At 66.2% G+C, this 12609-nt stretch overlaps 1 protein-coding gene across 1 annotated transcript; it reads left to right on the top strand.

Moving 5' to 3' along the window:
• Positions 1-1523: 1523 nt before the first annotated feature.
• On the top strand, positions 1524-11585 carry SLC27A3 (solute carrier family 27 member 3). Its single transcript, XM_077841074.1, is given in 11 exon segments — positions 1524-1998; positions 5297-5506; positions 6125-6283; positions 7664-7788; positions 8278-8472; positions 8968-9058; positions 9130-9328; positions 9668-9765; positions 10611-10789; positions 10791-10974; positions 10977-11585. Coding segments are annotated over 11 exon segments (2013 nt in total). The 3' UTR covers positions 11075-11585.
• The last annotated feature ends 1024 nt before the right edge of the window (positions 11586-12609 follow it).

Below are 12609 nucleotides of genomic sequence, written 5' to 3'. Positions count from 1 at the left end.
GTCATGTCGATGCCAGCGGCTAAAGGGCTCAAATGCTGGGACGAAAACGACTTTCCGGAGCTGCCTACCGGCCACAAAGAGAGAAACGGCAGAAAGCATTAGAAAAACTCTCTCGTACTCCAAATAAGTATTTTTTAAAAGTCGACAGTCAAGGAGAAAGCTCTAAGCAATGCCTTGAAAGTGATTCTTCACCAACTGATGAAGACCACTCGAAGCAAAGATTATCTTTATCAACTGATAAAGTCGAACAACAATCCGACCAAAGATTATCTTCCCTACCTGATGAAGACGGATGTTTCTATTGTATTTTGGAGGGTGCTATAACTTCCACAGCAGAACGATTTTGTCAGTCGCACGGTCACTGTGAAACTTTTGCATTTTTATACGATATTGGAAATATTAAAAATCAGTTTTCCCAAGACGACGCCCTGAAGCACGGCCAAGGCCTGCGTTTTGCGCTCCCTGCTGCTGGGGGGCGGGGGGAGTAGACCTGTGTGATGAATCAATAGCTTTATCTGAGCGAATAAGCCCTAACACTTCTCCTCTGAAAGTATGAGAATTTCTAGCACGAAAAGATTTTTTCTCTCCAAGCACCCCGCGAGCAAACAGGCCCTAGCAATTCTTTTCATCGCTGAGACGCTGGGCGCGGAGGAGATGCTCACGGGATTCATTACAGGGTATCGTTGAACCCTAAGTGTGAGTACGCTAGTTGGAAATTGTTTTATTTCACTAACTATAAATTCTCCGTTTTCATTTTTATTTCATTTTAAATACCACAACGCTGCAAAGTGCAAACTGTAAAAGCCACAACAAAGCTAGAGCCGGCCCTGCTGCCACCCACCCGAGGGAGACGCTGCCCGTGGGCGAGGCCGTTGGAGAGGAGGGTCTCAGCCAGGCTGGGGAGAAGGACTTGGGGGCAGGCAGGACTCCAGTAGCCAAGCGGGGTTCGGGGCCCTGCCCGGGGAGGACTGGATTTGTGGGTGCCCCGGGGTTTCCATTAACCCCGCTGGCTTTTCCTCCCCTCTCTGCTGGGTGTGGAAACTGGATTCTTGTTCTCCCTGGAAGCCCAGCTGGGCGCCAAGTGGCCGGGGTTGCCCCGCAGGGGCCGTGCTGGCCCCGGGGACCGGGCCAGGCCAGGGGTGGCCCGTGGCTGGCGTGTATCTACAGCGGGGTGGGGCAGCACCCAGGCGGGGGGCACTGCCCGGCCAGGGGGAAGCAGGCGCCTCCCAGCCCTGTGGGCCCTGGGGAGCTCTCAGCTCCCCGCTCCACAGCTGGGAACCGAGCCCCCGCGAGCCCCGGGGCCCCTCTCCTGCGCCAGCTCCCGCCGGGAACGCGGGGCGCGGAGCCGGCTCGCTACTGCAGCGACCCCCCGGCCCTGCTCTGGCCCTCCCCCCCCCGCTCGGGGGCGCGCCCAGCCTCCGGCGCGGGGCCCGGCCCCCTTCTCCTCCCGGGGCGCGCAGGCTCCTGCCCCGCCCCTGCGCGCCCCCGCGCCCGGCCAGCCCCAGCCCGGCTCCGGCGGCGGCATGTACCTGGCCGGGGCGGCGGCGGCGGCGGCCGCGCTCCTCTGGCTGCAGCGGCGGCTCTGGCCGCACCTGTGGGCGGACGCGCGGTTCCTGCTGCGGGCGCTGCGCTGCCGGCGCCGGGTGCTGCGGGGCGCGGCGGGCTGCAGCCTGGCCCAGCGCTTCGCCAGCCTGGCGCGGGCGGCCCCGCAGCGGCTCTTCCTGCGCTTCGAGGCGCGGAGCTTCAGCTACGGGCAGGCGGAGCGGGCGAGCCGGCGGGTGGCGAACGCGCTGCGCGCCTGGCGCGGCCCCGGGGGGCCCCTGCTGCCCGGCCAGACCGTGGCGCTGCTGGTGGGCAACGAGCCCGGCTTCGTGTGGGCCTGGCTGGGGCTGGCCCGGCTGGGGGCCGTGCCCGCCTTCCTGGGCACCGGCCTGCGCCGCGGGGCGCTGCTGCACTGTCTGCGGGGCTGCGGGGCGCGGGCGCTGCTGGTGGCGCGCGGTGAGTGCGGGCGCGGGGGGCGCGCGGCGGGGGGTAAGGGGGAGCCCGGGGGGGGCGGCCCGGGGGGCGCGCGGCGGGGGGTAAGGGGGAGCCCGGGGGGCGGCCCGGGGGACGGAGGCGGGGGGTAAGGGGGAGCCCGGGGGGGGCGGCCCGGGGGACAGAGGCGGGGGGTAAGGGGGAGCCCGGGGGGCGCGCGAGGAGGGCGGCCCGGGGGGCGCGCGGCGGGGGGTAAGGGGGAGCCCGGGGGGCGCGCGGGGGGGACCTGGGGGACGGAGGCGGGAGATGGAGGAACCAGGCGTGGGGGGGGAGGGGTGGATTGTGGTTCTCTGGGGGGCGTCCCAGAGGTCACTTGATAAACTAGCCTCACCCAAAGGATCATGGTGGGACGGGACACCCTGCCCGGTCTGGGTGTTATGGGGAGCAAGGGAGCAAAAAGCTGCCCACCCCGACCCTTGCCACAGGACCCGGCTTCCTGCTGTGACCAACTGCGGGCCCCTGGGCAGCTACCTCTGCACCCTGTGGCCCGGCTGGGGACTGGACTGGCTCTTCCCCACCCGCCCAGCCGGTCAGCCCCAGAGCCCTGAACATGGGACGTAGTTGGGGCCAGGTTTTGGAGAGAGCCCAGCATGGGGCCAGCAGGTGCCCACTGGGTGCCGGGGACGTGTTGGGTGCTTTGTATCCGCTGGGTGCCAGGCAGGGGCTGGGTGCTTTGTATCCGCTGGGTGCCAGGCAGGGGCTGGGTGCTTTGTACCCGCTGGGTGCCAGGCAGGGGCTGGGTGCTTTGTATCCTCTGGGTGCCAGGCAGGGGCTGGGTGCTTTGTATCCGCTGGGTGCCAGGCAGGGGCTGGGTGCTTGGCCCTTGGAAATCTCACCCCAAATGAGGGCGAATGCTGGGTGCTCTGGGGTCCTCTCAGTGCCACGACACTTGACTCCTGCTGTAGACGGTTTTGGTACCGAAGGGGGGACAGGCAAGGCCCGTGACTCTGCAGGGACCCCCATGAGCCCCGCACCGCTGGGGCTGGGGCTGGGCCTGAGAGGCGGAGCAGGCAGGGTCTCCAGCCAGCGCTTTCGGCAGGGGCTTTGGGCTCCCAAGTGGAGTCAACGCCGCTCCCTGTGCAGCCTCCCTACCTGGGCCCCGAAACCACAAGGCCCGTGTGAAACCCTTGGCCTGAAACCTTGGCATTAAAGCTCCTGTGGGCGCTGCTGCCCCTGGGCTGGCTGGGAACTGAGCCCCTGAGGTGGCTCCTTGGCATGGCTCTGAAAGCCCCAGCTCCTGTGGGGCCAGGTGCTCCTGGCATTGCCCAGTCGGGCAGGCAGGTCTCTCGTGTCCCTGGCTCCCCAAAGGCCCCGGCTACAGAGGCAACCTCCTCGCTGGTCACCATGGGCAGGGGCCCAGGGTCTGGGGCCCGGTGTCTGCACTGCGTCGATAGGGCCAGGGCCTCTGTGGTGCCATGTTTGCAAAGTCGCCGTGCCGCGGGGGACGGGCACTGGCTCTGTCTGAGCAGCACCCAGCCCGACAGGGCCCTGCAACCTCCCCCGGGGCCCCGCAGCTCGGCCTGGCCGGACAGGGCCCTGATCCGGGCTGACGCCTCTCGTGTTGCCTTGCTATAAACCCAGGACTTGACCATGGCTCTGCTCAGGCCTGGGCAGAGCCAGGCTCTCGTTAATGCCACTTCTGCAAACTCTTCGCCAGGCTGGGCTGGAAGAACCTTTTCAAAGAAGTTTGAGGGAAGTTCTCCCGTGTGCCCCTCCCCCCACGTGCCCCACCCTTCCCCCGCCAGCCGCTGTGCTGTGGCAGTAGGAAGTTTTTCCAGGAAGATGAGCCCCAGCCACGTTGTTTGACTTCCTTAAAGCCGAGAGCCCCAAGTGGGTGGATCCGCAGTCTGGCTCCTTGGACCCACGGCTGCCTGGGCCCAGCACAGAGCAGGTCCCGAGCGCTGGCCGGGCTGGGGCTGGGGCTGGGGCTGCTGTGGGTCGCTGGCGTCCCACAGCCCAGATGGGTTCGTTAGTGCTCCTGTCCCTGTGACGCAGGGCGCTCTGTGCAGGGAGCAGGGATGGGGGAGGGGAGCTGGCTTTGAGGGGAATTCGGTGCCTGGGGGGCCCAACCAGGACGTGCCAGGTGTGGGGCTTTAGGATGATCCGGCTGGGGCAGGGCAGAGTCGTGCGGTGTTTGCTGTGGGGCCGGGTCTCGGCGTAGGCAGAGTGGGGGTATCCCTGGGGGTCGCCTGGCATCTGGGTCTGAAATCAGGGCACCCTCCTGGCATTGGAGCTGGGCCAGGAGCCGTGTTAACTCCGCGATTGTATCGCCCCTCTGCAGAGCCCTGCCCCACCCGGGAGCAGCCCAGACCCCCCCAGCTCGGTTCACACCGACAACTTGAATAACTGTAATTAACGCAGCAACATGGCGCTTGGCCCGAGCCACCCTCTGGCGTTGCCTAACGAGCTGGAAGTCATCGCAGTAATTGCTACCGCTCCAGGGCTTTAATGATGATTTAATTGGTGACAATTTGGCATCCTCTGCGGGGCGGATTTGCAGGGGCAAATCCTGCCACGGCTCAGCCAGGCGCGGACGCTGCGTGGCCTGGAGCTGAACCCACGCTGGGGAGCTCACGAGAAACACGCGGCTCCGTTGCTGGGGCCAGACAGGATCCCGAACCCACTGCCCTCGGGTCAGGAATGGCCGGATCTAGCCCTGAGCTGGGCCTGGGCCAAATCCGCAGCCGGTGCAAATCAGTGATGCCCTTCGGCCTGCAGCGTGCCAGCGGGGCGGAGACCGCGGGGACGGAGAGTTTAGAGGGGAGAAGCCTTTGTCCCACTGAGCTAACCCTGCTCCGGCCTGGCCTGGCACGCTGGCCCCTGCCCTGCTGGTGGGCTCTGGTCCCCCTTGCCCGCCCAGCCCCTCGTCCCTGGCATACAGCTCCGAGCACAGCCTCTCTCCTCGCCCTTGGGAGACGGCCCATCCCTTCCCACGTCTGGGTCCGTCTCCGTCCATCCGTCACTGCCATTTTCCGGCCCTCCCCCCATGGCTCATTACTCTCCTTTCCCCTTAACGACGGGGCACCGCAGAGGGCGGGGGTCTCACCCCAGCCACGGGGCAGGGCCCCTGGCCTGTGAATCGGGCATTGTCTGCTGCCCTGTGTGGTGTCTGCTCCAGCCATTGGGTGGGATGAAGGAGGCCCCATCTCGGGCAGCGCCAGCCGGCCATGACTTTGGCACCGGGCTCTGGCCGTCTGGCAGCTACACCCCAGGGCAAACGGATGGCCCTGCCCCGGAGCTCATGCTCTCCCCCTCCCCGCAGATCTGTGTGACTCTGTGGAGCCCCTGCTGCCCACCCTGCAGGAGCTGGGCGTTGTGGTGTGGGTGTGGGGCCCGGGCCCCTGCCCGCCGGGGGTTACCAGCCTGCAGGAGCTGGTGGAGGAGGCATCCGAAGAGCCGGTGCCCCCAGACTTATCCACGCCCAGGGACATGATGGACACCTGCCTCTACATCTTCACCTCGGGCACCACAGGTGGGGCCCCACCGCTGCCCCCAGGCCCAGGGCTCCCTGCAGGGCAGGGGCTGTGGGCCAGAGTGAGGGGCATCCACAGCGTGGGCGGGGGGGGAAAGGGTCAGCCTGGTGCTCTCTGGTGCTTGCAGACTCTGCCCCTTCCCAAGCCCTGAGGTTGCAGGAGCAGGGCCCGGTTCAGGGGCCCGGGGGCAGTCTGTGCCCGCTCCGTGCCCCGATGCAGGGATCCCTGCTCTGGCTTCTCTGTGCATCTGGGGAGCTCCTTGGCATCAGGTGGCCGTGGGGCCGGGATGAACAATGGGGACGGCGGGGGGGGCTTCGGGGCCCCTGGCTCTGCAGCTGTGGGGGGATGGGGCAGTTTAAATGCAGACCACTCAGTGCCATCGGGGCTCAGGCCAGCTGCTGAGCAGGGCCTGAGGGGAGCAACAACTGTGGGGCATCCCTCAGGGTGGGAAGCCGGGGGGCATGCCCAGCTTGAGGGGGCCCATCTGTGGGGACTCACCCGGAGCAGCTGGGGGGGCGCTGACCTGACCCCACTCCCCTGTGGGTTGGGCACCGGGGAGCCAGGAGCCTGGGCTGGGGCCTGGGGCATGGAGTGATCCCTGTCTCCCCCCACCACAGGGCTGCCCAAGGCTGCCCGCATCAGCCACCACAAGTCCATCATGTGCCTTGGCTTCTACCGCCTGGTGGGGGCCTCCAGCAAGGACGTGATCTACGTGGCTCTGCCCCTGTACCACATGTCGGGCTCCCTGCTGGGCATCGTCGGCTGCATCGGGATCGGTGAGCAGGGCAGGAGGGGACCTGTCTGGGTCTGGGCTTCCCCTGGGGGTGGTGGGGGGCTTGGCACCAAGGGGAAAATAATCCCAACTGTCCATACCCGGTGAGGGGGTCTGATGAGCTGTTCCCCCGCAGGAGAGAGGTGCCGGAGCTGCGTAGCTCCCTGAGCAGGGACGCGAACGGTGTTAGGAGCAGTTGGGAAAGAGACAGATAAATAAGTCGGAAAATATCCCAATGCCACTATAGAAATCCCTGGGCCACCCACACCATGAACACAGCCTGTGGGTCTGGTCGGCCCATCTCCACGAAGATGTGTTAGAATTGGAAAAAGTGCCAAGCAGGTCAACACCATGCTCAGGGGGCTGGAGCAGCTTCCATCTGAGCAGAGATGAGTCAAGCTGGGACTGTCCAGCTCAGAAAAGAGCCGGCGAAGGGGGGGATATGCTAGAGGTCTATAAAATCATGCCTGGGCTGGAGACAGTGACTAGGGAAGTGTTATTTACCCCTTCACATAACACAAGAACCAGGGGTCACCCGAAGAAATTAACAGGCAGCGGGTTTAAAACACACATGAAATACTTCTTCAGACAGCACACAGTTAACCTGTGGAACTCATCGCCAGGGGATGTTGTAAAGGCCAAAAGTATAACTGGGTTCAAAAAAGAATGAGAAGGTCATGGAGGATACGTCCATCAGTGGCTGTTCAGGGGTGCGGCCCCCTGCTCCGGGTGTCCCTAAACCTCCGACTGCCAGAAGCTGGGTCCGGGTGACAGGCGATGATGAGTCACTCAAGACTTGGCCCGGTCTCTTCGTCCCTCTGAAGCGCCCGGCACCGGCCGCTGGCGGAAGACTGGGCACGGGGCAGCTGGACCATTGGTCTGACTCAGTCTGGCCGCTCAGATGTTCTTAAGCTTTTGAGGCCCATATTCCAGCAGGAAGGGGGGCCCCTGAGACTGCGGGGGCCCATCTGGGCCAGGGGAACGGTGCTGCAGCCGTTAGAAACAAGGCCACTGAGCTGAGCGTGTCCATCCCTGGCTGCCTTGGGACCCGCCGGGCACCAGCCCCGCAGATCACCATAGTGGCAACAGTGACGCTTTGCCTGTCCCAGGGCGCTGGGCTCCTCGCCAGCAAGGCAGGATATGGACATGGAGAGAGGCTGGGACAGAACCCAGGAGTCCTGGTTCCCAGCCCCTCCCCCTGCCCTACCCCACTGGAGTCCACTCCCCTCCCAGAGCTGGAGACAGAGCCCAGGAGTCTTGGCTCTAACCAGTAGGCACGCTGCCTTGGCCCGGTGTCACCGTGGCCTGAGTGGGGAGGGTTGGTACCTGGCCCGTGGTGAGCCAGGGCCCCGGGGCAGCTCTCTGACGGCGCTCTCCCTGCCAGGTGCCACATGTGTGCTGAAGAGGAAGTTCTCAGCCAGCCAGTTCTGGGGCGACTGCCAGCACTACGGGGTGACGGTGTTCCAGTACATCGGGGAGCTGTGTCGCTACCTTGTCAACCAGCCCAAGGTCAGCGCCAGGAGCTGGGAGACCACGCGGTGCCAAGGATCGGGGCCCCTGCTGGGATTTGTACCCAGTTCCCTCCTGGATGCCCCCTTCTTAACGGTTCTGACCCCCGAGCACGGCCTGAGGCGCCCCAGCCTTGGGGTGGGAGGGGGCAGCTGGTCAGCACAGGGCCAGCAGGATGCCCAGAGCTGCGGGCACCATACGAGCACAAACCCTCCTGCCCACTGGGGCAGACGGGGGAAATGGAGGCCTGGTAGCGACAGGGCCAGGAACAGACCCTGTGCTGGCAGCAGGGCTGGGAGCCAGGATGCCTGGGTTCTGCCAGGATGCCTGGGTTCTGTCCCCAGCTCTGGGAGGGGGGTGGGCTCCAGAGGTTAGAGCAGGGGGGGCTGGGAGCCAGGGTTACTGAACAGGTTAAGATCCTGCATTAACCTCTGGTCTGGGGGGGGGACGATCCCCTCGCTGAACCAGAGCCCCCCACCCCCGCCCCAGAGAGAAGGGGAGCGGAATCACAGCCTGCACCTGGCCGTGGGCAGTGGGCTGCGGCCCGACGTCTGGCGGGAATTCCTGCAGCGCTTCGGCAACATCCGCATCGTGGAGACCTACGGCATGACCGAGGGCAACATCACCTTCTTCAACTACACCAGCACCCTGGGGGCTGTGGGGCGCGGCAGCTTCCTCTACAAGGTGAGCAGGGCAGGGCCATCGCTGGGCAGGGGCTGTGGGTCCGGAGTGAGGGGCACCGGCAGGGCGGGGGGCTGCGGGTCGGGAGTGAGGGGCACCGGCAGGGCTAGGGGGGCAGTGGCGGGGGGCTGCGGGTCAGGAGTGAGGGGCACCGGCAGGGCGGGGGGCTGCGGGTCGGGAGTGAGGGGCACCGGCAGGGCTGGGGCTGCGGGTCGGGAGTGAGGGGCACCAGCAGGGCTAGGGGGGCAGTGGCGGGGGGCTGCGGGTCGGGAGTGAGGGGCACCGGCAGGGCTGGGGCTGCGGGTCGGGAGTGAGGGGCACCAGCAGGGCTAGGGGGTCAGTGGCGGGGGGCTGCGGGTCCGGAGTGAGGGGCACCAGCAGGGCTGGGGGCTGCGGATTCGGAGTGAGGGGCGCCGGCAGGGCAGGGGGCTGCGGGTCGGGAGTGAGGGGCACCGGCAGGGCATGGGGGGGGTCTCTGACTCTCTGCACCCCTTTCAGCTCTTCTCCCCCTTCGAGCTGGTGCGCTACGACGTGCTGCGGGGGGCGCCGGTGCGGGACGCGGCCGGGTGGTGCCAGCGTGTCAGCCCAGGTGAGTGGCAGGGGCTGGCCGGAGGGGGGGACCGGCCAGCTGAGGCCCCTGCTCACCACTGCCCCCAACAGGCGAGACGGGGCTGCTGATCGCGCCGGTGACGCCCCAGAACCCCTTCCTGGGCTACGCGGGCGGCAGGGAGCTCTCGGAGCACAAGGTGCTGCACGGGGTCTTCACCGCGGGAGACGCCTACTTCAACACGGGCGACCTCATGGTCCACGACGCTGCCCAGTTCGTGTATTTCCGGGACCGTACCGGGGACACCTACAGGTACCCCCCAGAGAGCCCTCCTGCGCCATCCAGAGACCCTCCCTCAAGGATCCAGCCCCACCCTGTCCAGAGAGCCCCCTCCTGGTGCACGCACCCCCTGTGCAGTTTGGGGAGCCCTTCGAACCCAGCGCCCCAGAGGGCAGGGCCCGGAGCCGCTGGTGTTTGTCCCTCTGGGGCCTGACGGGGCTGCTGGGTTCGGCCTCGTGCGCAGGGGCCTGACCCGGGTGGGCCCAGAACCTGAGCTGGCAGGATCCAGGTGCTTCTCCCAGTCCCCCCAGCGGGGGCGCCCCGGGGTCGGGGGCTCTGGCTCTGCCCCGCTCAGGCTGCGCTTGCCCCCAGGTGGAAGGGTGAGAACGTGGCGACGACGGAGGTGGCCGAGGCTCTGGCCGCGCTGGACTCGCTGCAGGAAGTCAATGTCTACGGGGTCGCTGTGCCAGGTACCCCCCCCCAGCTGGGTTCCCCTTTCCCCCACTGCCCCCTCCCCTGCAGGCTGTTGCCAGGGGCTCCCCAGGAAAACGGGAAGCTGGGGGGGGGTACAGCTGCCTCCTGGAGCCCAGTGGGAGAATATCGGGGCAGGGAGGTTCTGTCCCTTCTGCCCCCCTCCCACCCCGCACACACCAATGTTCATTTCTCCCCCAGGGTACGAGGGCCGGGCTGGGATGGCTGCCATTGTCCTGCGGCCAGGCTGTGAGCTGGATGGGGCCCGGCTGTACAGCCACGTGGTGGAGTTTCTGCCCCCCTACGCCCGCCCCCGCTTCCTGAGAGTGCAGGTAATGCCCGCTGGGCACCAGGACCATGGCGGGGGGAGTTCAAACACCACCGGCCTCCCTGTCAAAAGCTCGGAAATGGCACCCCTGGGGCAAGATGCGGCTGCCTCTGGGGTGGGCATGAGGGCTCTTTGGGACAGGAAGTGACAAACATCCTAAATCCAGGTGGAGCTGCAGGGGTCACCTCATTAAAGCCCCAGACAACACATAGCAACTGCCCCTCCCCCCCGAATTGCCAGAGCGCCCCCCGCCCCCCAGGGCACCAAGCACAGCAGCTTGGGCCAGGTGAAGCTGTATGGGGGGGATTCTGGCAGCTTAAAGGACCTGAGCAAAGACCCAGGAATCCAGGCCAGGGGGGTGTCAGCCAGCGGGAGCCCCCAGCCTCTGGCACTCGCACCCGGGAGCTCTGACCCCCCTTGCCTCCAGCAGTCCCCCCCGTCCCTGCAGTGCATCTCACGCCAGGAGCAATGCCCCCTGCCCCCAGCCGCGCTCTGACATGCACGTCTCCCTGGCAGGATCACCTGGCCACGACCCAGACCTTCAAACAGCACAAGGTGCGTCTGGCCAGCGAGGGCTGCGACCCCACGCGCCTCCCAGACCCGCTGTACCTGCTGGACGACGCCTCGGAGGCCTACGTGCCCCTGACCCCGCGGCTCTGGGAGGGCGTCATCTCGGGGGCTGTCCGGATATAACCCCCCTCGCCCCACCCGCCTCGGGCGCCCTCTGGCTGGGGGTCACCTGGGGAGACTACAAGTCCCAGCATGCATGGCTCAGCACCGTTGCATGTTGGGAGCTGTAGTCCCCCCTGGCCGCACCTGGGCGCTTTGCTCCCTGCTGCTGCTTGGCCAGGGCCAGGGCTCTGGGGTGCTGCCTGCCCCCGTGGGGAACAGGGGGAAACAGGGCTCAGGTGGCTGCAGGGAAGGATTTTTTCCCCTGCTGCGCCCTGCCCCCACTGCACCCCATGTTTTTCACCTCCTAGCCCCCCACCTCCTGCGCACACCCCACTCCTCTGCCGCAGGAGGCTGGAAGCTGGGAGCTTGGCCGTCTCGTCCTGGCTCCCCCATGCCTGTCTCCAGCAGGGCAGCTCCATGGGTGCCGGCTGGGAGCTGTGCCTGGGATTTGCTGGGCGGTGCCCTCCATCCCCCCTCCCCGCACTCGGGGCGGCTCTCCCCTCACAGGATCTCGGCTCCGGACGGGCTCCCGGCCTGGGGTGTTGGGGCAAGGGAGCTGCCTGGGTGCCGCAGGGTCACACAGCGTGGGGGGCGCTGGGCGGGGACCCCAGGGAGCTGGATTCAGATCCTGGCTCCACCGTGACTTGGGGTGGCCTCGGGCTGGTCGCTGAGCTCCCAGCTGGGCCTTGGGGGAACAGCGCTGCCTCCCCGCAGCCGGATCTGGCTGGGCTGTTCCGACTGCGAGATGGGCCGGCAGGGACCGACCCTGGCCGCAGCCTGGACGCTTTGTGTCCAAGGACTCGCCAGGCGTTCTTTGCTCTCGGGGCCTTGGGGTTGGGGAGGGAGGTGACCAGGGTGGTGGGAGGTACCAAGGAGGGGAGGTTTGTACTTTTTATACCTTTTGGCAAATAAAACATTTTTAACAAAGCTTGTTGCTCTCTCGTGCCCCCCCCTTTGCCTCTGGAGCTGGGAGCCCCCCTTTGCCCCCCAATGTCTCCCTCTGGCACTGGGTGTTCTGACCCCACAGCTGTGGCTGGGTAGGGTTAGGGTATGTCAGTTCTGCAGGTTTTGTCTGCCTGGGGGTCAGTTTAAGGGCCCTCCAGAGGCTGCCCAGGGAAGGGGGATGCAGAGGCAGGACCCAGGCCAAGCCCAGAGCCTCATCCCGGGCACCTGCATCTCCCCCATTGGCCTCCAGTCTCCGGCCTTGGACCAGTGGGTGGAGGGGAGCTGGAGCGTCCCCAGCGACCCCCCCCTCCGTGCCCAGCCCGCCCACGGGTGGCAGCAGGACAGGCAGGGACATGATCGGGCCACCCCCAAGTTCCAGGCACCTGCCTGCACATTAAATCTGCCCTGGGCTGGGCTTGGGCAGTCGGTTGCACCCTTGTCCATGGGACACAATCTCCTCCCCGGCAGCCTGCTAGACACGAAAGCTGGGCCCCACGAACCGGGGCCCTGCCTGGGCATCACTAGGGCTCCATGGAGGTGCCCCCTCCCCCAGCCGCTGCATATGCACTGGGCCTGCTGGCTGGGTCCACCCTGTGGAACTCTCTGCCACTGGAAACATGAATGAGCAGAGCCACGTGGCAGCCGGACCTTGGCCATCCCCAAATTAGCCCCTGTGCATGCCCCCCATCCCAGCCACCCTCCTCAGCTGTTCAGACTCCTGCAGGCTCGAGGGGGGGTGTCTCTAGGCCAGGTACCCTGATATTCTGTGGCCATACCTGCCCCAGACAGATAGAGGCCTCTCCACTGTGGAAGCCTCAAGGGGGGGAAGCTGCAGAAGGGGGGGCCGAGGAAGCAGACACGACCTCCACCCCACCCCCTGCCCCAAGGTTAAAGCTGT

The sequence above is a fragment of the Eretmochelys imbricata genome, chromosome 24 (assembly GCF_965152235.1).
Source record: "Eretmochelys imbricata isolate rEreImb1 chromosome 24, rEreImb1.hap1, whole genome shotgun sequence".
In the NCBI taxonomy this organism is placed as follows: domain Eukaryota; kingdom Metazoa; phylum Chordata; order Testudines; family Cheloniidae; genus Eretmochelys; species Eretmochelys imbricata.
The sequence above is the reverse complement of the archived record's forward strand: the minus strand, read 5'-3'. Positions and strand labels throughout refer to the sequence as shown.